This window comes from Panthera onca, chromosome B1 (genome assembly GCF_046562875.1).
Source record: "Panthera onca isolate mPanOnc1 chromosome B1, mPanOnc1 haplotype 2, whole genome shotgun sequence".
Classification (NCBI taxonomy): domain Eukaryota; kingdom Metazoa; phylum Chordata; class Mammalia; order Carnivora; family Felidae; genus Panthera; species Panthera onca.
Genome location: NC_138342.1, coordinates 6,600,336 through 6,626,644, shown reverse-complemented (window position 1 = coordinate 6,626,644; position 26,309 = coordinate 6,600,336). Strand labels below are relative to the sequence as shown.

Sequence of the window (26,309 nt, the reverse complement as noted above, 5' to 3'; positions counted from 1 at the left end):
CTGGAAAAGCGCCGGGCTGCGCGTCGTCAGGGTGGCACGCACCCGACGAGTCCGTGATCCCAGCAGAAAGGAGGAAGTACTGTGTCTGCACCCGGAGCCTTAGAGAGGATGCCGATTTCGACGGGGGACAGCAGAGTGTGGCATCAGCAGAAGGATGGAGCGATGCTGTGCATCACAAAGCCGGCGCAAACTCCTACTACAAGGCAATGTGGCGAATCTCACGGAATGTTGGACGAAGGAAGCCAGACACAAAAGGCCACGTGCCGCCGTGTGATTCCTTTTACATAAAGTTCAAAACCAGGCCTGGCCGATCCATGCCGCCAGAAGTAAGGATGTGGCTGCCCTCGGGCTAAATAGTCTGTCTCTTTGAGTTGGGCAGTCACGGCTCGGGTGCCTGCACTTTGTGAAATTGATTGGGATTTAGATTTTTATACCTTTCCATATATATACTTTAGTGGAAAGCTTACGTTAAAATCATTCACTCATCTAGGTTTGTTGGGCAGTTTTATGATCGCATCTGTGTCCTGGAAAATGTTGACACGTGCATCGTAAACCAGAGCGTCACTTGAGAACTGAAGCAGATTCGCTCGTCTCGCGGCCGTGCTCCCTGGTTTGGCCGCTGTGGCTCTTCCTGCCGGGCCCGGTCACTTCGTGCAGCAAAAGGCCAGGCGCCTGGAGGATGGGGCCCGTCTCCCAGAGCCAGAGCGTCGGACCAGCCTTGGCGAACCTTCGGGTACTCAAAGAGGAAGTATTTGCGGACACCTACTATGTGCCAGACACCTGTGTGCGGTATTTTAACTCCACTCTGTCTACCCGGGGAGGTCAGTACAGCAGGTGAAACCCCCGAGATTCAGAGGCCAAATAACCCGCCCAAGAGGGGCCCTTGGCTAGTAAGACACAAAGTCGGATTCAGCGCAGGTCGGACTCCGACACAGGGAGCCCCGCTGACAGCTGTCACCTCATGCTGCCTCCCCCCCGGGTGGGGGTGGGAGCCTGCAGGTGACAGCAGGGGCAGTGGCAGGAGGAGAAAGACCACCTAATACAGCAAGTTCCAGAACCACTCCAGCGGGCCCCCCACCCCAGGCCCACATCCAGTATACCAGTACACCCTCGGGACATTTTACCAGGCTTGCCTCGAGGCTGTTCGTCTCCCCGTCCCTAGAGCCAGCACAGAGCCTGGCCCAGGGTGGGCCCTCTGGAATTACCCCCTTAGTCCCTATGGCCTATCACGGTTTCAGTGACAAGAGGTGCAGAACCGTAGGCACCGGGGCTAACGGGAGGATTCAGGTCCAAACGCATTTGTGAGGAAAAGCATCAGTGCACGCAAGACAACGTCCCCCAACAGAATCCCTTTAAATGTGAAATCCCGCCACGGGCTTGTCAGATTTCCTCTTCTGACATCGAGAGTGGCACAGAGGCACGCTCTCTGTTACCTATCAAATGTGAAATAGAACGTGCCCTCTTGGGCTCACTGCCTAGAAAAGAAACGTAGAAGGCCTCTTTTAGCCATCTCTTGAAAGCTCGGTTGGAAGAAGGGGTAAAGGCTGAGTCCGTGCTGAGCTCCAGTAACCACAAAGGACAGGTAAATGTGTAGACTATGCCTTTTCTCTTACCTTGGACGCGTCTAGTAATTGACCTCATTTCCTTCCACAAGGGAGGACGTTACAATCTTAAGAGCGCTGTGGTGTCACGGTTCTGTATCCAGGCACAAGTCAACAACGTACAGTTGCCTACTTAGTGCTGGAGTCCAGCTTGGTCTGGACAAAAAAGAATACCACCAGCCAGGAGGATCAGTTTTCAGCGGTGGAGTAAAGAAGGGAGATGCAGTCTCCATAGCTTTCCCTTGATGGAAAGGAATTGGATAAAATCTCTGATCTCTGAACACCTCCCTCATTCAGCTGCAAAAGTGCTATCCAAAAACCAACAATCTGTATCAAAGACTGCTTCCTCCCCCCACCACCCCCGCCAATTCCTAGAGATCTGTTTTGGAGAAAGACAGGTAATTACAGGCTAGTGAGATTCTCCAAGTAAATTGTTTCAGTGGGAACTGGGCAGCTCAAATTTTAACTTTGAAAGAGAAACTTTATGTTTAGAAAGATGAGAGCTTCTCAAAGATATCCGTGAAAGTCTGCAGGCCCGTAAAAAGGCTATTAACCTTGACTTCTAGCAGCGTATTCTCAGAAGCACCCTGTGAGGCGGGTCTAAACAGAGAACTAGGAATGGGGTCCCTGGAAGCCCCTCTCCTCAGAGGGGTCACTTTCTTGCACCACGACAGCAAGCCACCCGTGCTCACCTGAAGCAAAGCCAGTGTGGAGAAACCGGAGTGATTTGGCTGTTTTTAAACGTTCTCCACACAAATGCCCCTCTGCCCTCAGCGGCTGCTTTCTTTATTCTCTGGCTGCTGCGTCAGCCCACGTTCCTCGCCTGACCGCAAGATGCCTAGAGTGCCTGACGTTAAGGAGGGCCCAGCCCGGGACAGTCATGCATCTTAGAAGATACAGCCCATCTTCTCCCAAATCCTGCTGGTAAGCAGCATCATGGAAAACGGCTGTGCACACAGCTGACCAACGCCAGGCAGGCCAGGAAGGCAGGCGTCAGATTCGAAAACCACAGTGTGCCAAAATGCAACCCTGGTAGGTTTGGGGATACCCGAGGGCCAGACCCGGCAGACCCATGTGGACACAGGCAAGAATCTGGTAGAATGCAAACGTAACACTCGACTTGGACACAGTGAAGGGGTAGAGCCAGACACAAATATCATTAGATCCGTTTCTAAAGTCCCTGGGGCTCCAATATTGTGTGAGCCCAGGTCAGGCAGGCAGCTGCCCAAACCAAAGGGTGGTCCCTGCGCAGGGACCTCGGGAATGGTCTGCGGACTGTGTTTGTAGCCAGACCCATGGGCACAACTGCTGCGCATTTGGGGAGCCCTTCCCACCGCCAGCTGCACGGTCTGCAATAAAGACCTCTCTCCGTGACACGGACCATCAGAATCGGAACGGCTGGCTTCATCCTCGTGGAGCTCGAGGGAACTGAGGTCACCTCCTCCGGCCCTGGTGCACGGGCACCGTGCTAGCCTTCCGGAACAGCAGCCAGCCCCATCACTGCCCTGTGCTGCCAGCCAGTCCTAACCGGAGAACCTTGGGTAACAGCTGACAAAGGTGACAGAAATGAGGACCCTCCCATGGCATGGGTTTTAGTTCATTTTGTCACGTTTGTCCAAGTTTGCCTTAAATGCATCCTGGTAAAACTGACGGAAAATAAACATCAGCACAGACCTTGAAGTACTGTGGAGTTTGCACTTCAACGTGGGACTCTGGGGAGTAGGTTCGCGCTGCGCCCCCCACTGCGCACGGGGAGGACAGGAGCAGGAAGTGTCCTGGGCTGCACTCAGGAGTCAAGGCTGGGCTCTGCTCTGTCCTTGAGAATGTGGCCTAGGTCATGCCTCACTTTCCCACTTTCTCCTATGCTCTCCAGAACATCTAAAGCTTCTCATGGCTCAAAACTTGTTACCAATAACCCCAACAGGAATGTATCTGCTGGCTTCAGGCAAGGTGCTGTGTACTTTACATAAATGAGTTCATTCATTCACAGCCCAAGAGGAACCTTCAGCATCCTCACTGTCTAGATGGAGAAAGTGAAGTCCAGAGAGGTTAACTATCAAAGGACCAAGCGAGTCCAGGAGACAAGCAGACTCCTCTCGCTCATCCGGGGACTCAGAGGCTCAGACTGCATCTGTCTGCCTTTTTGGCCCCTCTTCCTGTTTATCCTCCCCTCCTAAGCCTTGTGAGACGGTTCCACATTCCATCCTTGCTCTCTCCTGCAGTAGGAGGGATTAACGACAAATGTAACCCTGGCTAAAGGGACCACGCTCGCCAGCTTTTAAGGGACTTGTGGGCAAAGCCTGCTCAAGTATCAGCAAGAGGCACAACACAGCTCTCCTCCAGCACAGCACACTGGGCCTCAGAATACCATCTCTGAAAGCATCGCGATCCGCTCGGAGCCCCGGGACAGCGACACAGCTAAGTGATGGGTTCCGGGTCAAGTGAGTGATTTCCCTGCATGTGGTCACAGGCCATGCTCCCAGTCTGTCTCGGGCTGAAGAGGGACAGGGCCACGGTGCGGACAGGCCAAATACTGAAGACTGTAGTTGTGATCATTTCTGGACGAGATACTGTTAACTTACATGTTTTAACAACACAATAAACACACAAAAACCTCTAATTAAAAATGTAGAGAAGCGCTGCAATTAAATACTTTTTAGTTTAGTAGTAATTGTTTTTGGCTTGTCACATTTTTAAAAGATTTCCACCACATAAAAGCATTTGTTTTTTTAAGCATGTGTAACTGGATAGAACCAGACATGGAGGTTAATTTCTGCTCTGCTGCTTCTGCTTTTTTTTTTAAAGTTTCTTTGCTTTGCGAGAAAGAAAGTGCAGGAGGGGCAGAGAGAGAGGGAGAGAGAGAGAGAATCCCAAGTAGGCTCCCTGCTGTCGGCACAGAGCTCAATGCGGGGCTCGAACCCACTACCCTGGGATTGTGACCTGAGCCCAAGTCAAGAGTCAGACGCTCAACCAACTGAGCCACCCAGGCGCCCCAAGAATATTTTTTAAAGTACAATAATTTTCACCACCACAGGTTTTGAATTTTGGATAAGAATATATTTTATTTTCTCATAAAAGTTCTACCAAAAATAGACTTTTTCTGTAACTTAAAAATACAGCTTTGAAAAAGCAATATTGGAGTTGTTGTAACTCATTACATGTTTTAGAAACAGCAGTGAAAAAAAATCAACAGAATGGATTCAATTTTTAAGTAGAAAAATGTTCATTTCAAAAGCTTGACTTTGTCCTTTACTAACTTGAAGGTGGGGTTCTTGCTGATCTTCTTGTTAAAGATGGTCAGGAGCTCCTCTTCCGATCTGTGGTGTTCCTCTGTCACTGTGTAATACTGAGCTAAAACCTTCACGGGGAGAAACAGTCATCAAGTGGGTGATGTGTCCTGAAAATGTACCTCAAAGTTCTTCCTTTAACCCAGAACTAGGCCAACAGTAAAACAGAAAAGAAACGCAGGTGCCGGTGACACGGGTGTGTCCTGCTCGTGGGTTCGCGCAGCTGTTCGCGCAGCACCCGCACGTGCAGCCTGTCACACGTCGACACAAAGTTAAAAGCAAACACAGAGGAACCACCGCTCTGGAATAAGCAAACGACGGCAAGACAGCAAGAACAGTAATTCCCAGGGGCGCCTGGGTGGCTGTCGGTTGAGCAGCCGACTTCGGCTCAGCTCATGATCTCGCGGTCCGTGAGTTCAAATCCCGCATCGGGCTCTGTGCTGACAGCTCAGAGCCTGGAGCCTATTTCGGATTCTGTGTCTCCCTCTCTCTGACACTCCCCTGTTCATGCTCTGTCTCTCTCTGTCTCAAAAATAAAAATAAGCGTTTAAAAAAAAAAAATTAAAAAAAAAAAGAATAGTAATTCCCAAATTTAACACAGGCACCGTTTAGGCTAAGGAAGTGCGATGGGATGGGGTCCAATTCCCGCCCCCCGCCAGTCCCGAGGGGCTACTGAGCAGCTGGAAAATCACTGAGATCCACATCTGTAGTGTTTTAGATTAGGAAAACCAAGAATTGTACATCCTGAAATAAAGAAGTGGCTGTCCCCAGCTTCTGCACCTGCGTCTGTGCACCATACCTTTTTCCTTAGCTTTTTGATTGCTACTTCGTTGTCCGGGGCCTGTTTCAGAACTGCTTTAATAGTTCCCTTCCAGTTGAATTTACCTACAATATGAAGAATAATACGTAAAACATTTTATTTCGGTGTACCGCCAGAGGGATAAAGCAACCATGTGGGCGACACATATTTGCCATCCGGGAAATGAACTAATGACCCTGACCGTACCGCGTAGCAGGTGCTGGACCTGTCCGCTCGCAGTGGCCTACAAGCCTGACTCCCCTTCAGGACTCGCTCTCAGAGTGAGCGGGTCAAGTGGGCATCCCAAGTACCATCAGCTTTACAGGTGCCTGTAAAAAGGCACGGCTGTGTCCGATGAACTCACAAGTGTCCCTGAGGGTCCGCCAAGATCACGGGGCTGGCCAAGCATGGTGAGCAAGACATAGAGGAACAAAGGCAGCTCAGCCTCGGACGGCAGAGGACAGCCACAGACACGGGCTGTGACACCGGCTATCTTGCAGGCTCAAGGCTCATCTAGGGGACTTGCTTCCGGAAAGATGCAGCAGGTGTACTTTTGCCTGTTCTGTCTGCTGAGAACAGCCAAACCCCCGGAAGTCTAGTCAGACAAACCTAAGACGACTCTGAAAGAGGGCAAAAAGGCGGACCGGGTAGGGGCCTCGAGACTTGAGGAGTGACCTGGTAGTGAGCTCCCTGTGTTTTCTTTTTTGCTCCAGAGATCCCAGATTTGGAGCTCAAGAAGCTGGCAACCTGGAAAGCCAACAAAGGAAGCCCCAACAAGAGCGTGATCCTCCTCAGCGAAAGGCCAAGAAAGGAACAGCCCACCGAGACACAACTCCTCCACAGTCCCCACTCTCCTCCAGCTAAACACCTCAGAAGAAGTTCGTGGCTCCCACCCTCAAGGCCGTGATGAGGGAAGGCGTCAAAGAAGGCCGAGTAGGAAATCGGGACTTTCATCCATGCCGGCTGGTAACAAGGCCGTGGCCGCGGTCAGTGGTGACCACGGGGGGAGCCAGAACTCCCACCCCACCTGCACTAGCAAGGAGTGCCTCCTTCAGGTGCCAGCGGAGGTCAGGTGGGCAGCCTGGTCTTCCCTCCCACCTGCTGTAGTGAGGTCTTGCCCCCGCTTCCCCTGCCAAGTCACGTGAGGAAGAGCCAGTTAAAAGAAGTTGAACTAAGACCCAGAATCTTCTAACCTGCGAAAATGTCCAGGTGCCAAGTGAAAACCATTCATCATTCCAAAATGAAAGTACTTCAGTAAGCAATTATGTGTACACTCAGAACAAGAATAGAAACACTCAGCCAAAAAAAAAAAAAAAAAAAAAAAAGAAGAAGACATAAAGAACCAAAAGGAAATTTTAGCAATGAAAAATATGGTAGCTGAACTGAAAAGCTCAGTGGACGGACAGAACGGAGAGGGGAGAGGAAAGAATCAGTCAACCGGAAGATAAAACAATAGAAATTACACAGTCTGAGCAAGAGAAAACCAAAAGAAAAAAAAAAAAAGAACATTAAGAAAACTACAGACCAGTATCCCTCATGAATACAGACATCAGTATACCTACCAAAATATTAGTAAGTAGAATCTAGCAGTTAGGTAACACATAAGAAAATTATACACCACAAGAAAGTGGGTTTATTCTGGGGATGAAAGGCTGGTTCGATATTTAAACATCAATCAGTGCAATTCACATTAATTGCTAATGAAAAAAAACAATTACATCAATCAATGTAGAAAACGTGTGTGACAAAACTCAACACATTCATGATAAAAACTCTTAGAAAAATAGGGATACAGGGGAACTCCTTCAACTTTAGATAAAGAGCATCCACCAAAAACCTCCAATTAACGTGACTTAAAGTGAAAGATATAATGTTTCTTTCGATCAGGCACAGAGCAAGGCTGTCTGCTCTCATCACTTTTACTCAACACTGTGGTGGAAATTCTTGCCAATGCAAGAAGACAAGGCAAGGAAAGAGCAGTGCTATGGATCCGAGAGGAAGAAATAAAACTGCCCCTTTTTGAAGATGACGTGATTACCTCTAAAGAAAATCCCAAGGAAATCTACAAAATCATACATATTCTATATAATCACAGGAAGAGTTTTTGTAGATCTCAACAAGATTATTCTAAAACTTAATTCTGACAAAGAATAAAGCCTGCCCAGTTTCAAGACTTCAGATAGAGTTAAAGCGATCGAGACTGTGTTGGTAGGGGGCACACATACAGGCAAACGAAACAGAATCAAGAACCCAGAACTACACAAATATGCACAACTGATTTCTGACGAAGGTACAAAAGTGATTCAGTGAGGGCCTTCTCAGCAAACGGTGCCGGAATAATAGCACACTGATGGGCACAAAAATGAACCTTGTACTAAGTCTCATTCGTTACATAAAAATCAACTCAAAATGGATCACGGGCTTAAGATCAAGAGTAAAATGTTAAACTGTAAAACATTTAGAAAAAAAACCCAGGAAAAAAACTCTTGGGGATCTAGGGTTAAGCAAAGAGTTCTCAGATTTGGCACCAAAAGCATGACCTATTAAAGGGAAAATGGACAAATTAAACTAAATCAAAATGAAAAAAATCTGTTCTATAAAAGATTGTCAAGAGGATAAGAAAGCTATAGACTGAAGGGGAAAAAAAACCTTGCAAACCCCACATCCCACAAAAGATTAGTATTTAGAATAGAATACATAAAGAACTCTCAAAAGTTAACAGTAAAAAAGAAAATCCAATTCGAAAATAAGCAAAAAACGTGAACAGACGTTTCAATATCAAGAGATATACAGATGGCGAATAAGTACAGGAAAAGATACTCAACATCATTAGGGATAAACAAAATCACCCGAGCTATTACCACATGCCTATCAGGATAGCTAACAACAACAACAAAAAACAACAACAACAAAGTACCACCACCAGACCCTGGCGGAGATGTGGGAAAACTGGGTGAGGCACACACCGCTGGGGCGATTATAAAATGGTACGGCCACTCTAGAAAAAGTTGGCGGTTTCTTTAAAAGCCAAACACGCAGTCACCACACCACACGGCAATTGCACTCCTGGACGTTTCTTCCACAAAAGTGATGTGCGTTCACATGAAAACCTGTACGTAAATGCTGACAGCAGCTTATTTATAGCAAGTGGAGGCTGGGCCTTCAAGAGAGGAGTGGTCAGACGAACGGGGGTACGTCCACGCCACGGGCTTACTGAACAGCAGAGGGACTGGATTACCAACACATGCAGCCACCTGGATGCGTCTCCAGAGAATAATGCTGAGGGAAAAGTGGTAATCTCAAGAATTCACATACTAGATGATGCCACTTAGGTAAGGTAACGTTCTGAAACTACAGAAGTACAGAAATGGTGAACGGATTAGTGATTGTGGGGGGCAGGCGGGGTGGCGGGTAAGGGCATGGCTATAAAAGGGCCCACAGAGGGCTCCCTGTGGTGATGGAAACGTCGGTCTCCTGACTGGGTCAGCGTCAGCACCCTGTGGAGACAGGATAGTTGTGCCCGCTGTGGCCCTAGCAGGAAGCTGGGCAAAGGGCGTGTATCCATAGGTCTCTATTATAATTTCTTACAACTGCATGTGAATCTACTATCCTCTCAAAACAAATTAAAAAAAAAAGGCCTCATGCAGCCCAATTTGGGAATGGGGGGGATCCAGGCAAAGAGGTGTAACCCAGCTCAGGCAGTTACTGAACCCCCATTAGTAAAGCCTCCCCTCCCGGGTGAGTCCTCGAGTCTGTTCTGCATCAGCAGGGCCCCAGGGAATGCTTCAGGCCGGAGGAAGTGGGGGCAGCTCTGTGGAGGAGGCAGCGTTTGAGGGGACCTTTAAAGGCCAGGAATTGGATTCTGACAGGGACACACTGAGGGAGACAGAGACCCTGGGAACAAGAGGAGGTGGGGGGCGGGGCAGCTAAGTGTGGCGGGTACTTCCGGGAGAGTAATGAGGGGCAGGGGGGAGGGAAGCAGGGAAAGGGAACGAGGTCCCAGAAAGCCGTGCTGGGTGTATCTGCAGTTCCAAAGAGAATGGGTTTCCAGTCCAGACCATCTTCCCCTTAGAGCTAGACAGACGCTGCGGAGTGGCTCACACAGCTCCTTTCTCCCCTCTGGAGCCACCCCTCCCCGTGCCTCCGGAGGGGATGATCCGCCTGAAGGCCCCGGGTCACCTCCTCCCCCCACACCCTCAAGGGCAGACGTCTCCAAAGGATGGCGGCGATACCTTTTGCAGGAGCCCCATGGTTTTCCGGTTCTCCACCCTCAGAATGTCCTGAGAGCTTCCTCTTTTTCTTCTTAGTATCTGCTTCATCTAGGAAAGTAGAAAGAGTAAACGCGAGAACAAGATTTTGCATTTATGACAGCGGCTGCCATTTAATGAACGCCACGCACGGCCAGGCCCGGTGCATCCGCCAGGAGGACCCGCTCCCCAGGCACCCAGCACCGCGGGCTTCTCCACCTCGGGGTCAGGTGAGCACACGGCGAGTGGACGGGTGCCGTCACCTGCGCCCGGGTTGGCCCGATCCCAAAGCTTACGCTCTTTGCCTTACTTGTTCCAAACGCGAGGTCTGACGCAAATTCACTGCTTTCCGACCCTTGTACCAGAGCCCAGAGCAAACGCCAGCCACGTACCGTCCACGTGCTTCTTTCTCTTCCCGGGCGGCGGCTTCGTCGGCTCCTCCTTGGCGTCTCTGGCTCCGTCCGCCGCCCCCTTGGCCTTGCCCCCCTCGCTCTGGCTCTTCTCCCCTGCAGAGCCCGGGGCCTGCCCTCCAGCCTCCTGATCGGCCTCTCGCTCTTGCCCTGTTTTGCGCTTCTTAGGCTTCTGACCCCTTGAATTCTCCTGGTGGCCTTCTAATTTTAGTTCTTTCTTCTCTTTTTTTCTATTCTTCTGCCTTTCTTCCTTCCTTTCTCTTTTATTCTTCTTCACCTCTGCTTGCTTTTCCGGGGTGTCATTTGTCTGGGAGGCTGGAACCTTCGTGGAAAGTTCTGCGCCGGGCGGGTTGGCCCCTTGCTTGAGTGGCTGTCGGTCCTGCCCCTTACTGACCGGTTCCTTATTATTAAGCAAAACCGAGAGACACATAAATACTCATTCCGGACATTCGTGCACGTCATTAGCAGGTATCTACTGAGCAAACCGTTCCAAGAAAAATGTCTACTACTTACCATTTTACTGTGACCGCCTCCCCCGCCAAGAGCTAAAACGTAGCAGTAAACATATCAAATGGGAAAAAAAACCTTCCCCCCGAGCCCACACCCCACCCTGCATTTCATAGACATTTTCCTTCCGCTGGGAAAGTGAAGAATCCTTATGTCACTTAAGCTAGACCTTTAACTTTGGCTCACTCTCCACCTTTCTGATAGAAGATGAGCACATTGGTGTGGCGGAAACCACTGGATTTATGCATCTGCAGACCTGGGTTCGAGCACCAGCTCTGTTAATTCCGAGCCGGGTGACTCAGGGCAAGTTATTTATCTGCTCCGAACCAACTTCCTCACTGATAAAATGAAAGGTAGTGGAATGAAAGTCATATGGTTCATGGGCGAATAAAACGGAAAGTTATGTCATGTGCTTAGCAGCTCACGGTGCTGAGTAAGGACGAGCAGACCGAGGATGCTTAAATAAGCCACTTCCAGGAAAGGTTCTGTAAACTCTGGAGCACTGGACCAGCACAATCTACTCACTGAGAACAGAGGAACTGCCCTTGAGGAAGGGATGTGGGACACCTGGATGGAGTGTGGACCCGCAGAGTGGGAAGCATGGGGCACAGGGAGCCACAGAAAGCTAGGGAACCACAAGCCACACTCTACCTTATTCAAGCCAGTGCACAGATCCGACTGAGAACAACGACCCCAGCAAAATGAGTGCCACTGCCGGCTGCACTCCCTGACCCTGAATCTGTGCTGGTCTCTATGTCAGCCCCTTCTCAAGGATGACCCCAGCAATGTCCTGAGCTTCTGGTGAGTCCTAATGCGTCTGGATGGGGCTGCTTCGGGTGCGGCGGGAACCACCGGATGTCAGCGCCCAAGACCCATCTCCGTTAGTTACCAGCCAGGTGACAGACCAGTCACCTCCAGTCTCCTTCATCTGGGACAGTAGGTCTCAAGGAGGGAGCTACTGTCCCCCAAACTGAGCCAAAACAAGGACTGGCTTTCGCTCAAGTACAGACGCTCTACAAAGGTCACGCCTCACTCAGTGCTCAACTCCGGGCTGAGAGCACAGCGTCTGCGTTTCCCCAGCAGGTCAGAGACACCAGCCAGGCCAGGCGCATGGCACGAAGGCAGGCAGTGGGCTCAGGAACAAAGTCAGGAGGAAGAAGCGGCCCAAGTCGCCTGACTCCTAGCCTACAATTTCCTTCCTAGCTTATGGGAAGGCACTGTTATGACCACTGAGAGCCACACGCCTCAACCCGCCTTCGGCCCCGTTCAGACCAAGTCTCTAGCTGGGGCCTCCCCTCCGCACCCAGGGAGAGGGACACACGCACCCCATCTGGCAGCTACTCGGTGATGGGTAGACAAACTCATTGCCCATATTCTGCTTCGTTCCAGGCTCTCCTCAGAGACACCTGCACCGACCCTCTTTCCTAACAGAGCCCCTCCTCTCGCCTACCGTTTCTCCTAGGGCTTCCGCGCCCTGTCCTGCCATCAGGGCCGGGACCTGCATACGCCATCATCTGTCCCGCACTGGAACACAGCTCTGTGAGGGCAAGACTTTGGCCTCGTTACAGCTGTGTGCGCGGGGACCAGGCACGCTGTCCTGGGGCACAGGAAATCCCCCCCCACCAGGAGCAGAGAATCCAGGGCCTCCGGCTGGATGCCCAGCACATAGTAACGGGAGGGATGAACACCAGAGGTGTGTACGGACGGGGCCACAGAGCCGTCCGCACCACTCACACTGGGTTGTGCCGTGAAGGTCACAGGGCAGAGGCAAAACAAAAGCCGTGTTTTACAGAGCTCAGTTGGCCACGGGCTGCGCACTGATTATTCATTGACTTAATATGTTCACAGCTTCGAAAGGGAAATCAGAAACAACTTTAAAAAAAAAAACTCTGCAGTGAACGAAGTAATCCCAAATCTTTGATTCTTACTTAAAATAATGGAAATAATCCTTAAAAAACAGTACCACCGAAACGCTAATCAAACGACTGGTCACAGGGCGTGCTCCGGCAGCACACGTACTAGAAGACCGCAGAGAAGCTCAGCGGGGCCCCTGAGCAAAGCTGGCACATACACGACTGCTTATGAGATTCCAAAGGCCCAATCTGTCTGTTCTGGAAGAGCCACGACAGGATAGTTTCACCGTTTATTCCAATTTGCTGCCCAAACTGTTCTCTCTATAAGTCAGTCAACTCCTGGCACGGTGAATAGAATAAAAGATGGTCAGAAAACCCCACTGTCGGGGGCACCTGGCTGGCTCAGTTGGTGGAGCACACAACTCTTGGTCTCGGGGTCGTGGGTTCAAGCCCCACGATGGGTGTGCAGCCTACTTGGGAAAAAAAAAAAGGGAAAACCCCATTGTTGTTTTTGAAAACTGCTACTGATTTCAGTCTACAGATGGGGTAGAGGCTCCAAAGAGGAGCAAGGTGCAGGTGAACTAATGGGGAAATGTTTTTAATTAACAACGTCACCAAAAGGAGGCCACACGGTATCAGACCAAGACTCTGCATGTGCTCCACACCGAGGGGTCTCTCAGATGGAACCTGACAGGCGGCGGATGATTACGCCAGAGGGATTCCCACTCCACAGAAGGAAGGAGACAGACGCGCATCGGATGCCCACGAAGCCCGGGCACGAGGAGGGATGCTTCCAGAGCCTCGGCTGCTTTAATGCATGTATGGCGCCTTCTGTGAACCCCTCGCCTAAAGGAACCCCCAGTCACTCCCTATGTCCTCACGGTTTATTTTTCTTCCTGGCTGTGTCACTGCCTGAGCTATTTTACGGTGTTTGTTCAGGGCCCAGCACGAGATCAGTCACTAAGTCCCAAATCGGTGCATGAGTTGGACTTCTTTAAGTCTTCTTTTCTTTTAAGACTGGGAAACGGAGGCTCAGAGAGGTTAAATAAAGTGCCCAAGATCAAACGTTTGGCCAACAGCACAGCAGGGATTCAAACCAGGTCTGTCAGACACCCCAAGTTCCTGCTCCTTCCTGTACATCCCACTGCCTGATTTCTAAGCAAGCCATTTCACGTTAGCCGGTACCATTATCAAACATTGGATTAAATACCTTTCTCTGCACAATAAGGAAATCTTCTCTGCAGTGCATTCAGTTTATTCTTTCCCATAAATGAAGGCACAAAGAGGCTCTCTGAAAAAGAAGGCTGTCTTGACCTCCAAAAATAAGACATTCCCATTCATTATTACCAATCATTTTTGCCACACTACAAATCTGAAATTAGATCTGACTTACGTTGCCAGAAGCTTCAGAAAAGATACTCCACACCTGCTCCAGAATGGACTCATTATGAACTTTTAAACTGTTCTTCATCCAGTTCTGTAAGGAACAGACACACAAAAAAACCTGACTTGTCCCGTTCTGACAGGTGCCCGCAGGCTCAGTCACTGGGCCACGCCATCCCCTCCATCCAGGGAAGGCATATCCCATCCATACCTGAAATTTCGCCTTTTTCCTGGGAACGTTGTCAAAACCACTAATTTGCTCTAAAAGTTCCCTCACTTTGGGGCTCACGTTGGGTCTTTTTATTAATTCATTAATTTTCTATAAAAAGGAAAATAAAACAAGTAATAAACAACTGGCACAAGAGTTTCACGAAAGCCAGGTTAAGTGTCCTTCTATGGCTAGAGGTTTTGCAGTTCAAGGCCAGATTTTGTATTCATGTCTATGCTTACGCGTTCACCATAGTGCCAGAAGTGCTAGCCTGAGCAATTAGGCAAGAAAAAGAAATAAAGGCATCCAGGTTAGAAAAGAAGAAGGAAAACCATCTCTGTTCACAGATGATTTCATCTGACATGTAGAACACACTGAAGATTCCACTAAAGATCCCAGGAGGACCAACAAATTTAGCCACCATAGGACTCAAAATCCACACTTGAAAATTCAGGTCTAGATGTCATACACCAACAAGCTGAGAAGGAAACTGAGAAAACAATTCCATTTACAATAGCATCAAAAACAATAAAGTCCTTAAAAAACTTAATCATTAAGGGGCTGAAAGACTTGTACACTGGAAACTATAAAACACTGAAAGAAATGAAAGAAGACACAAATAAATAGAAAGACATCCCGTGTCTGTAGATCGGAAGACTTAATATTAAGAGGGCAATACTAACCAAAGTGACTGGTACAGATTTAAATGCAATCCCTATGAAGATCCAATTGACATTTGGGTTGGTTTGTTTGTTTGTATAAATAGAAAACTCCATCCTAAAATTCACATAGAATCTGAGGGGACACCAAATAGCTACAACAATCATGAAAAAGAACAAAGTTGGAGGTCTCATTCTTTCTGATTTCAAAGCTAGAGTAATCAAAAAAAAGCATGGCACTGGCATAAGATGGGCATGTCAGCCCATGCAGTGGCGAGCCCAGAAACAGACCTCGTCTATATGGGCAAATGGTTTTCAAAAAGGGTGGCAAGACCATTCCGTGGGGTAAGAACAGTCTTTTCAACAAATGGTGCTGGGGCAAACGGATATCCACACGGAAGAGAATGAAGTTGAACTCTTACCTAACACTACACATAAATATTAACTCAAAATGGATCAAAGACCCAACCTGAAGAGCTAAAAGCATAAAATCCTTAGAAGAAAACAGAGGGGTAAAGTGTCATGACAGTGGATTTGGCAATGACTTCTTGTTCTTGTACATGACACCAAAAGCACAAAGAGCAACAGCAAAAAAGCAGGACTATATAAAAATTAAAAAAATTTTGTACATCAAAGACACTGTCAACAGTGAAGAGGCAATTCACAGAACAGGAGAAAATATCTGCAAATCGTTTATCTGATAAGGCATTAATATCCTGAATATTTAAAGAACTCCTACATCTCAACAGTGAGAAACAAACAACCTTGGGGTGCTGGGTGACTCTGTCAGTTAAGCATCCAACTTCAGCTCAGGTCATAATCTGTGGTTCATGAGTTCGAGCCCTGTGGTGAGCTCTCTGCCGTCAGCACAGAGCCCACTTCAGATCCTGTCTCCCTTGCTCTCTGCCCCTGCCCCGCTCACGCTCCCTCTCTCTCTCAAAAACAAACAAACATTAAAAAAAAAAAATTAAAAAATGGGGAAAGGGCTGGGAATAGACATTTCTCCAAAGAAGATGTACACATGGCCAGTAACACATGAAAAGATACTTATCATCATTATCACTAGGGAAATGCGAATCAAAACCACCCCGTCATACCCCCTTGGACGCCTATTATCAAAAAAACCGCAAAGTGCTGGGGAGTATGAGAAGGAACCGGAACCTTGTGTGCTGCTAGCGGGAGCGTAAAATGGCGCGGCCGTATGGAAAACAGGAGAGCGGTTCCTCAAAAAGTTAAAAAACCCAGCAATTCCACTTCTGGGTGCACGGCCCAAGAGAACTGAGAGCAGGGACTCCAACAGATATGTGAACATCCGTGTTCACAGCAGCATTATTCACAATAGCCAAAGGCTGAAGCAACCCAAGTGTCCACCAACATATGGACGTATAAACACAACGTGGTCCGTCCACACAACGGCATGTTGCTCGACCTTGAATGGGAAGGACATTCTGACCCCTGCCACAACACTGACGAACCTGGAGGACACTGTGCTCAGCGAAATAAGCCAGTCACAAAAGGACAAACGCTACATGATTTTGCGTATATGAAGTCCCTAGAGCAGTCAAATTCATAGAGGCAGAAAGCGGAATGGCAGGGTCCAGGGGCTGGGGGCGGAGGGCACATGAGGAGTCCGTGTTTAATTTAACGGGGACGGAGTTTCAGTCTGGGAAGGTGAACAAGTTCTGGCGATGGATGGCGGTGACGGTTGCACAACAGTGTGAATGTCCTCAACTGTGTACTTAAAAATGGTTAAAATGGTAAACTATGTCGTGCTTAACTTGCCACTTACCACAATTTTCTAAAATCTTGGAAAAAAATATACACAAGTGATCAAAAGAATCCGACAAAAATGGATATTATCCAGACCAGGAAATTACTTGAGGACCAAGACACGAAGATCTAATAAATAAGGTCTGAAGTAGCAGGAACAGAACAGGGATGAGACCTAAATTAGCGACCTTGAGAAGATGCTTATGGCAATATCACTGAAGGCAGAGGAAAAAGAGAATTATTAAAGTTAAGGAAGTGACCGTACACAAGAAAAACGGTCCTCGATGAGCCAAGAGAATGAAACACAGAGCGCAGGACGGTGTCCCTGCATTAGGAAAGAATTAAGGCTATATATACACAGACCTGAAGAAATGGATACAGGATACCGAGATGAGGACAGGACAAAGCTTCTCTCGGCACCCAGGCAGAAAACAAATTAAGACCACGACGCAAACGTGAACGAGGAAGAAGTGAAGCTGGCTGGGCACCCGCCCGAGCGGCATGTGGGTCAGAACAGGGCGCTGGTGACAAAGTTTAGTGGCAAACGCCGTGACCCAAGCAAGTGGCCGATCTTTCCCCGACCCGTCTATCCACTCCCTGTGTGTAAGCCCAGAGACATCTAGAAGGATGCTCAGTTTTGGAACACTGACAGGATTCCAAAATTGGTCTTTAAAACTGAAGGCTTTAGGGGTGTAAGGAAACTCCCTATGAGGCTTTTTCCCTATGGGAGAACAGCCAGCGCAGCACATTTAGTGCTCCCCATCTGTTTTCACTGTCAACCAGGGGTTCCGGGAGGAATCAGACGGCTAGCGGACCAGTGGACCCGGACAGCACCCGAAGGAGAACTCGACCCATAATACGGCGGTGCGGCCACAGAAGCCTGACAGTGTACAGCAGGGGTCAGCAAACCTTTTCTGAAAAGAGCCAGGTAATAAAGATTTTAGGCTTTGCAGACCGTCCAGTTTCTGCCCCAACTACTCAACGATGCCCCTGCAACTCCCAGCACCAACAGACCATATGGAAACAAATGGGCGCGGCTGCATCGGGCTGTCTGGCGTTTGCTGGCCCTGCTTTAGAGGGTGTCATGCAAGCCTGACGTAACTCCTACACCCAGGTACCTCAAGCTCAGGACCTAGAAGGTCACCTCTTCCTGGGGAGGATTAAGATACAGTATGAGCCCCAAAGTGAGGCTGACGGTCACCAGCCGATCTATCTTAGTTAAAATAAGCAGTTTTACCAGCTTCTGTATCTGCACTGGGCTGACTCAGTCATTAGTCCTTTGTGAACGGGAAGACTTCCCTTCCCAGGAGTCTGCTAACTCGGTAAGCCAGTGAACACCAGAAAACTCACATTTAAACTATCATCGAAGGGAGTCAACTACTACGTATCCAGTTTCCAGGAGGGTAGAGAATTTCCACAAAGATGGCATTTGTCTTTTCTTTCTCCTACCTTCCGTTCTGAATCCTTTCTCCTAACTATTCTGTGAATGGGGAGTAACACCCTGGAAGCTATACGTCTCGGTGAATTAGGGACTTTGCTGCTCTTGCCATTTTTACTGTGCATGTTTCCATTTGCTTCAAGTAGAAAATTCCTTTTCTTCATGAAAACAACTTTGTTTTGCCCAATTCTGACGACTGGCAGACGTGACGGAGCAAAACATGGTTTGAGTGATAAAAAGCCGATCCCTAGAAGCAGATGAAGATTAGAAAGCTTCTGTTCCGTTTCGTAGCCAAGGGAAAGTGAGAATTCTAAAACATTTTTGCAAGAAATCCGCAGAATGTACGCATTAAAGACCAAACGCACTGCAGCCGTATCCACAGAGAAATAAAGAACTCTTTGTCAAGGCCCAGCAGCTCCGCCTCCGTCTGTCCTAAGACGCGATGTTTGTGCATCTTGTCTGCACGTACGGTGCATTTATTCTCAGGCTTCCAAAGAAAGTGGAAGAGGTCAGAAGCAGCTACCTGATGAACGAGAAAGACCTTACCTGGATCCATGCCTGCTGCTTAATATCGCCTTTGTGGGTTTTACCTTCATAACCTTTGCCACCATACTTCTGTTCTTCACTGATGCACTTCACGTGGTTTTTGTAGTCGTCACCCCTTCAAAGCGATACAAAGTTCCACAGTCAGACCCACTCTCCAAGCGGAGGCTCCTGCTCACATGCTGCTCCTACCCTCTGCCCTCCATGTGGTTTTACTGTTTATAACCTCCGGGCAGGGCAGGCGCACTGTCCGTCCTCCTGTAGAGCCCACAGCCAAACCTTCCACCCCGTTTCAGATACAAACGTCTTAAACCAAATTGACAAGCAGTACTTTTTTTTTTCTCGTAAGTGAATATATGCAGAATACAAGAAATAAAAATAATTCTCTGCAATAGGGTGGCTTTATTTTAAATAACAAAGTCTGTATGATTTCCTGGGTATACAGTAGGCAATCAGTAATTAGTTGTACAAGAAGTTAAAAGCTAAAGTAAAATGGTGCTATCTTGTCACTAAAAAGTCCTAGACTGCCAAGTCTCAGAACACAAGGAAACTTGATTCTGTCTCTTACAATCACTTGGAAGCCCCACGGGACCCTCGGGGAAATGTTTGGGACCAGTCTGGGGACAAAGTCTCTCAATGAGAAAAAACCATTTTCCCCTGTGTTATAGGTCAGGCTTCCCCCTAGGATTAGGTATGAACAAAGACTTTAGCAGTTTTCAAAAAAAAAATTTTTTTTGAAAAAAATCACTGCTTGAGAATGAAATTAAAATGGACTGCTAGTAAATATCAATCGAAATACCACACAGGACACTGAGGCAGAGGCACCAAAAGCCACCTTTGCACCTAAACCCTGCGAAGCGGAGGGGAGGCAACCGAGGACTGAGGGGAGCCACCTGCAAACAATGACCCGTGACCCACCCCAAAGAGGAGAGAAGCCAGTGAAAAATCTGGCCTGCCCCCACCCCCGAAGTCCTCCCCTGTCCAGAGAGCCCTCAGCGGAAGTACCAGACGCACCCGGGGGCCGGGGGCTCGCTCCTACCATCACCTGCGAGCTTGTGCGGGGGGACCCCGTCTCTCCTCCCTGCCCCCACCAGTTTCTGGTTCATTAATCCACCCCTTCGATGTGGCCAGCCCACCATGCCCCTGTAGCCTTACTCTGGGTGGTCACCTCTCAGGGTCTGGTAACGCCGAGCGCCACCGACGGACCACATGCTCCCCACACCCTCGCCCCTCCCTCTGTCTTCTCTTCGGATTGTCCTTGGAGAGCAAACAGGCTGCAGAGCACTTTTAATTGTTTTCTTAATTTCTTTGCTCCAATATGCCTCCATTTTTTTTTTTTTAAGGCCTCATGGGGCCCAGGGCTTCCCAGACTGGTCTGGGTCTTTACTACGATCTACATGAATTAGGTAGAACTTACCAGAAATCTTTACCGCAGTCAATACAAGACAGGCACTCACAGTTTCTGCAAACGGCCACGTGCTTTTCCACTTGCACTTTCTTCACAGATTCGCCACATGCATTGCATGTAAAAAATACCATTTTTAGCTAAATGGTTACGTATTCTCGATCCAAGTTAGGTTTAGAACGCTGTCCGAAGAGAACATGAAAAGAATGGAAAAAATAATTATCATTGTAATCTGAAGCATTCATTCCCAATAAACAATCCTACCGCTCACTTTTCAACCATAGTTTCACGTGAAAATAGCTACAAAGAACAGAATCTAAGTTGACGAGCAATCCACATACAAGGCTAAGTCAAGTCGTAATTACCATCTGTTAAGCCCAGTTACCTCACCGTGTGCCAGGCCGGTTCTGAGAGCTTTACACATAGTAATTTATTTACTCCTCATAGCAACCCCGGGAGGGAAGGCCTATTATTGTGTACAGTTTACACCGGGTATGGAAACAGAGAGATGAAGTAACTTGCCTAAGGTCACACAGTAACAGATGAGGACTTAAATTTGGAAGGCTGGCTCCAGGGAGGAAGAGTTTTGGGGGCATTAAGCAAAACATCTTAAAATGTCTTACCGTTCCTAATAATGTTAAGCTGGCTTGCCCTCCATCCCTGTGCTGTTAGGTGTGAACTGGAAATTATTCCAGATCACCAAACACAACAAAAACATAGGAGGGAATTCAGGAAGGTTTAGAAAATGGAGAAGGGGTCTAAAAATTTCTGAGAGCACAGGAAACATTCATATAGGCATTACTATGTATCCAGATGTTGAAATATGAGGATGTGCCCCTCAGTCTTAGTGGACAGGGAGTAGGGGAGGGAGGGAGGGGCCTCTTTCACATGACTTCTTGTTGGATCAATAAACAAGTGGAACCACAGGGGCGCCTGGGTGCCTCAGTTGGTTAAGCATCCGACTTTGACTCCTGTCATGATGTCACAGTTCATGGGTTTGAGCCCTGCACCAGGCTCTGCGCTGACAGCTCAGAGCCTGGAGCCTCCTTCGGATTCTGTGTTTCCTTCTCTCTCTCTCTGCCCCCCCTCTTATTTGTGCTGTCTCTCTCAAAAATAAAGAAGTAAAGATTAAAAAGAAAAAGAAGGAGAAGGAGAAAGAGAAAGAGAAAGAGAAGAAGAAGGAGGAGGAGGAGGAGGAGGAGGAGGAAGAGAAGAATGAGGAGGAGAAGAATGAGGAGAATGAGGAGGGGGAGGGGGAGGGGGAGGAGGGGGAGGAGGAGGGGAGGAGGGGGAGGAGGGGGAGGAGGGGGAGGAGGGGGAGGAGGGGGAGGAGGGGGAGGAGGGGGAGGGGGAGGGGGAGGAGGAGGAGGAGAAGAAGAAGGGGAACGTTCTTATGGAATATGTTCTTATAGAACCTTCTTATATATCAAGGGGTCCCAGCTGCTAGGCACTGAATTAACGGAGGGCATTCACACACCCACGTGTCCCAAGCACTGCCTCAAGATTTAGTATGTCTGTGCAAATACGTAACTACCATTTATAGATTTCATGGAGAGGCTATTGTGCTTGACAAAACACAAATTCATCTGAAAGTGTTATAGGAGTCACAGTAACTTTCCACGGCTACATAATTTTTTAACCACTAGAGTTTTAGAGTGTTGTCATTTTAGGTTATAAGTAAGTTGCACGGCAAAAATACTGACAACTATTTGACCCAGCACCTTCCTCCTCCTTATAAAGGCGAAGGTAAGGGTCAAGTAAACCAGTGCGCTTTGACTCATACAGAAATCCTTAAGCACAGATGAGCGGCTGCATTCCCAGAGAATTCCCATGCACATAATCACTCTCTCCCCTCCACTCCCATGTTCTGGGTCACTGCCAGAGAGGTCACGCATAAGGAAGGTGCAGGGTAATTCCATTCCATCCGGCCTCGAATGGAAATGTACATCCTGGCTGCACCCGGGGTTTACGAAGGCCCAGCCGTCTCTCGTGGAAGCCTCTTGCCCCGTGGGCACCGTCGGACATCAGCCTTGCCTGATACGCTACATACACACACAGGTCCCCACTCCGCGTCCCCCTCCTCAGCTTGCCATCAGTATAGCTTGGCAAGGGAGGGCATGTGGTCAGCCACAGCCTAGCACTGAGTCCGGAGGAAACGTGGTGGTGGTTCTGGGACGTGCGGCGACGATGACCATCTTCTCATCCGTCAACCAGTCACCAGTCCTGGGGAGCTGACGTCACGTGAACCACGAGCCAGCTCCCTCCAAGCCCGGCATTCTGCACACAGCAGATGGCTCTGCTCAAACAATGCCGGGCAAGTGATGGGCCGCCCTGCCTCCCAAGGGAGAACAAAGGCTAGAACCAGAACCAACAGATTACTCAACAGTCTGCGGGGGCACCTTTGTGTAAGAACAAGAGCGAATCCTTAGTTAGTCACCAAGAAACGGGCGGCCATTGTACCCGCAATGAACAAGCAGCTGTGTTAAACCAAATTATCTGCCGAAAATTTTAAAAATACTTTCATTATGAGATCCAACTATGAAAAATACCACCTCAAACTAAACCTGTGGCCTAGACCTTTCTGACTTTGAGCGAAGAGGTCTGTTCTGTTTCTCGATCCGGGGGGAAGAGGGGACGAGAGAAGGTTTCGACCAGCTTTGAGATCCAACTGGGAGACTCAGTCTGAAGGTCAGGAATTAAAGGCCTGGGAAGGACAGCTGGAAACAAAAGGTAACCACTGAAAGAAGCCAGTGATGTTGACCAAAAAGACGCCAGGAATATCTGTGCAAAACGTGTCATCCCTCTGGGGATTAGCCACACATGGTGTAAACATCAATTCAGGAGAGGATTGGAATTTGCTCACGTGTCCGTTGGAAAATTACCCCGTCAACCGTTTTCATTTGGTCTTTGGTGGCAAAGGTCCACATTTTAAAACCTGTTATTTTTTTTAAAAAAGCAGAATAGAACCCAGTCTCTCAGCGCCTCAGGATTTTCAGGACCATTGCTGCATTTTTACACTGGATCTGCAATGGGGCCCGTGCGGTCACCCGCTTGTTAATGAGATAAGGTTTGTAAGGAGCTTACCCCTCCCTTACATAGAGCCCTGAGGACACCCCAGCGCTAGCCAAGGACCTTGAGGATGCCTCACATCTGAACACCTCTCCTGTGTGCCGTAAACACTTGGGTGGGTCCGTACGGGGGTGGGGGGGGGGGGGACTGCAAAGAACAGCAATTTCCAAACCATCCTAACTGCATGGCAGCCAGGGTGTCCCAAGTCTGCCTGCGCTTAACAATCTCAGCAGCAGTTAAGTGCCACAAACTTACAAAAAGATGCCTTCTGAAAATTCCGGCCCTCTAACTGAAGACAGCAGTCACCGCCGAAGACAAAAAATTACTTTCAAACTTCACAAAACTAAATAAACGTGAAAGAAGTTTAAGTCAACTTTCAAATGGCGTTTTTGGTAAATTTGTAACACTTATACTTTGGAAATTTGGAAAGCCGGACAAGCTGCATTAAGACGTTTAGGACACCTTGTCTGCAGGGCTCGGTTATTATGTATTTCAATGTCTAGCCCCATGTGTGAAGAGATGGCTTGCTTCATGGGGGCCGGACCTAAGAGTCCCTTTTTCCCTGTCTGGCTCTCCTGCGCACTGTGCCCAAGGCCAGGTCCCAGTACAGAGATCCTCGGTGCTCTTCCTTTTAGAAATGTGGACACATGAAGAGAAGGCAGTGTTCCCGGACTGGCTGCGAGCGTGCTCGGGTTCTCACCCCAGGTAAGTCACTGTAATTCATTTCAGCAGACCTGTGCTCAATGCCAACTATGCGTCAGCATCCACATATACCTGGGTGCCTTCCCCAAGGGGGCCGGGCCCTGGGTGTGCTTCTAGCTGTCTGCTCCTCTCTCTGGTCAATTTACTGAGCTCTCAGCACATGCCAAAACCCAAGAGAAAGATGACAAATTACAGAATACGATCATTTCACATTTACAGCCACAACTGTACCCAACACCTCCAGAACAGGTCTGATCATACCACCACCCCAACATCTGTGACCGAAAACTGAGGCTCAGAGAGGCTAAGTGATCAGGCCGGAGACACGGGAAGCGGCAGAGGTAGCCTGAGACAAGTCCAAAGCTTCTGCCCGGCCTGTCGGACTTGTCAGCGTCTTTGGCCATTTGCTTGGCCGTTACTCGGCACATGGGACCTTGAGACCCTCATCCAAAAAGAAAGAAAAAAATCAAAGGCTCCACAAATGACCTTCCATTCTGGACCGTAAGGACTCCCAGATCCTCACACACTGGGCAAGGTTACCACCGGGGTCACAGCTGAGGATGTCAGGTACTGGAAACGGATGCGGAGTGGAGGGGTAGCAGGCAGCAACAATAAGGGCACGCGGACTTGTGAGGGACTTGGGGCACCTCAGCTCCCTTATCAGGATGGTGGCCACGTTCTGCTGAATGTTCGGTAGAGTCAGGGCCAGAGAGATGAACTGGAGCCTGTGCTGGTTCAGAAAAATGAACTCACTGAAAAGTGACCTCAAGGTTTCCTAACTTCCTAGATTCTGTTCATCTGTAAAACGGGTCTAATATCTATCTTGGAGCATCGTGTGAAAAATAAGATAGGAAAGATTTGTGCTTACCCAATTTGGGTAATTTGGGTATTTGCTGTGACCTACTGATTTGCCCGTCGATGCTATTACACCCAGTCCCCTCCGAAACCCACATCTCTTTAAACATGACCCTCAACCCACCCATCTGTCTTCGTAAGTTCGCTCATCTCCTCTGGCTCCCCACCCCATGGGTGCCTAGTCTACCACCCTGTTCCCTGGTACAATGACCTCACATTTAGTTCTGGAATTGGAATTTGGAGTCCTTTTTGAAACCTTCCTCCCTCTACATTTTTATATTGTTTATTTTTACAAAAACTACATTCACTATTCTTAAAGCATTCTCTCACAGACCTAAACCCCATCACCGCTGGGCACAGCCCACCTGGGGGCAACCACAGCACAGTTCCCCGTGAGCCCTGTGACTTCAAACAAGTCACTGTCCCCTCTGAACTTCAAGTCCTCCAATCTGTGGAACAAGGGGCCGGGAGCCCCTTCTAGGAGAATTCCAAAAAACCAAGGGTATGATGCAAAGGAAGGCTAGGGGAGCACACACTGTTTACCATCTTGCCTAGGCCCCTGAACATGGGCTGATGAGCGTCTCCATGATTCACTCTAGGAGGCAAGTACACCCATCTCCACTTAACAGATGAGCAAACTGAGGCTGGGAGAAGTGGAACCATGTCTCTTACCTCCCCACACACATCACCAGCACCCCTCCACCGCTGTGACAACGTCTACGGAAGCCTACCACGTGTCAGGCACCATGCTAGGCACCGGGGGACTGGGGGGTGCCGGTACAAGTCCCAAGTGGGCCCTCTGCAGGAAAGTCAGCCTTGCAAGTACACCCCACCTCACTCCCCTGTCTCCCCAGAGGTAGATGCTGCAGAAAATCCCGGCATTAACTGGTCACCTACCATGTGCCAAGCCCTGTCATAGGTGGTTAATATGTTTGTGCTCATGTGATCCTTGCGACAGTACTAAGTTTGGTTCTCTAACACTCCTTTTTGACAGACCAAGAAACGGAGGCACCAAACGATTAGGTAACTTGCAGAAGGTCACACATCCAGTTAGCGGCAAACCCGGACTCCCAGGCAGTTACAGCGACCCCAAGACGGTGCTCTCAACCGCTATGCCCTAAGGCCTCCTCCTTAGGGACAGAGCTCCCCAGAGGGCTCAGGGGCCCCGTCCCCGACCTGCAACAACGCAGAAGCCCAGTCCCGTGTGGCCCATCGTCTTGGTTTGCCCAGGGGCAGGGGACCTTTCTGTTTTAGAACCGAGAAGAATCGGTCTTCCTAAGTCCAGGCCCCCATCCCCGACCCCAGAGTACGAACGAGATCTGAATGGACTGCCTCCTCCTTCCGAGGGTAAGCCCAAGGAGGGGCTCTCATGGTGGAAACGCGGGCGTCAGCCACGCCGCCCCCTCCCCAGCTCACCGTCTGAGCCCCAGCCTCCTGGGCCGGACCTCTGGGCCTCCGCCCCTCACCTCTCAGCCCGAGCCCGCCAACGGTTTCAACCGGCCGCGGAGAGCACGTGGAAACGCAGCCGCCGGCCCGGCGCCGCAGCCGCCTCCCTCCAGACCTTCCAGGGGCA

General features: G+C 49.1%; 1 protein-coding gene and 1 long non-coding RNA gene across 3 annotated transcripts in view; one reads left to right on the top strand and one right to left on the bottom strand.

Annotated features, from left to right (window-relative positions):
- LOC132692723 (uncharacterized) overlaps positions 1-7,205 on the top strand; it is a 14,983-nt gene extending 7,778 nt beyond the window's left edge. Inside the window, exon 3 of the long non-coding RNA XR_009616544.3 lies at positions 6,401-7,205. This is a non-coding gene — a long non-coding RNA (uncharacterized LOC132692723). The remainder of the gene's footprint in view (positions 1-6,400) is intronic.
- Positions 4,637-26,309, bottom strand: LYAR (Ly1 antibody reactive). Of its 2 annotated transcripts, none has more exons than XM_060655447.3 (9): positions 26,153-26,309; positions 20,123-20,292; positions 18,709-18,823; positions 14,299-14,406; positions 14,098-14,181; positions 10,327-10,744; positions 9,920-10,006; positions 5,688-5,773; positions 4,637-4,959 (listed from the first exon to the last, which is right to left on the bottom strand). In XM_060655447.3, exons 2-9 carry the CDS (start codon positions 20,242-20,244, stop codon positions 4,825-4,827), a joined length of 1,155 nt encoding a protein of 384 aa, XP_060511430.3. In that variant the 5' UTR covers positions 20,245-20,292; positions 26,153-26,309; the 3' UTR covers positions 4,637-4,824. The 2 variants fall into 2 exon arrangements, with proteins under 2 accessions (XP_060511430.3, XP_060511431.3); XM_060655448.3 differs by having other exon boundaries at positions 26,203-26,306.

Bases quoted from the DNA above. Each gene is read 5' to 3' on its own strand.
- LYAR (XM_060655447.3), bottom strand. From the start codon at position 20,244: ATGGTATTTTTTACATGCAATGCATGTGGCGAATCTGTGAAGAAAGTG. The intron at 10,007-10,326 runs GTACGTGGCTGG...CTACTTTCCTAG, and splicing joins GAGAAAGAAGCACGTGGACG to ATGAAGCAGATACTAAGAAG. The intron at 5,774-9,919 runs GTATCGCCGCCA...TTCATATTGTAG, and splicing joins CCATGGGGCTCCTGCAAAAG to GTAAATTCAACTGGAAGGGA.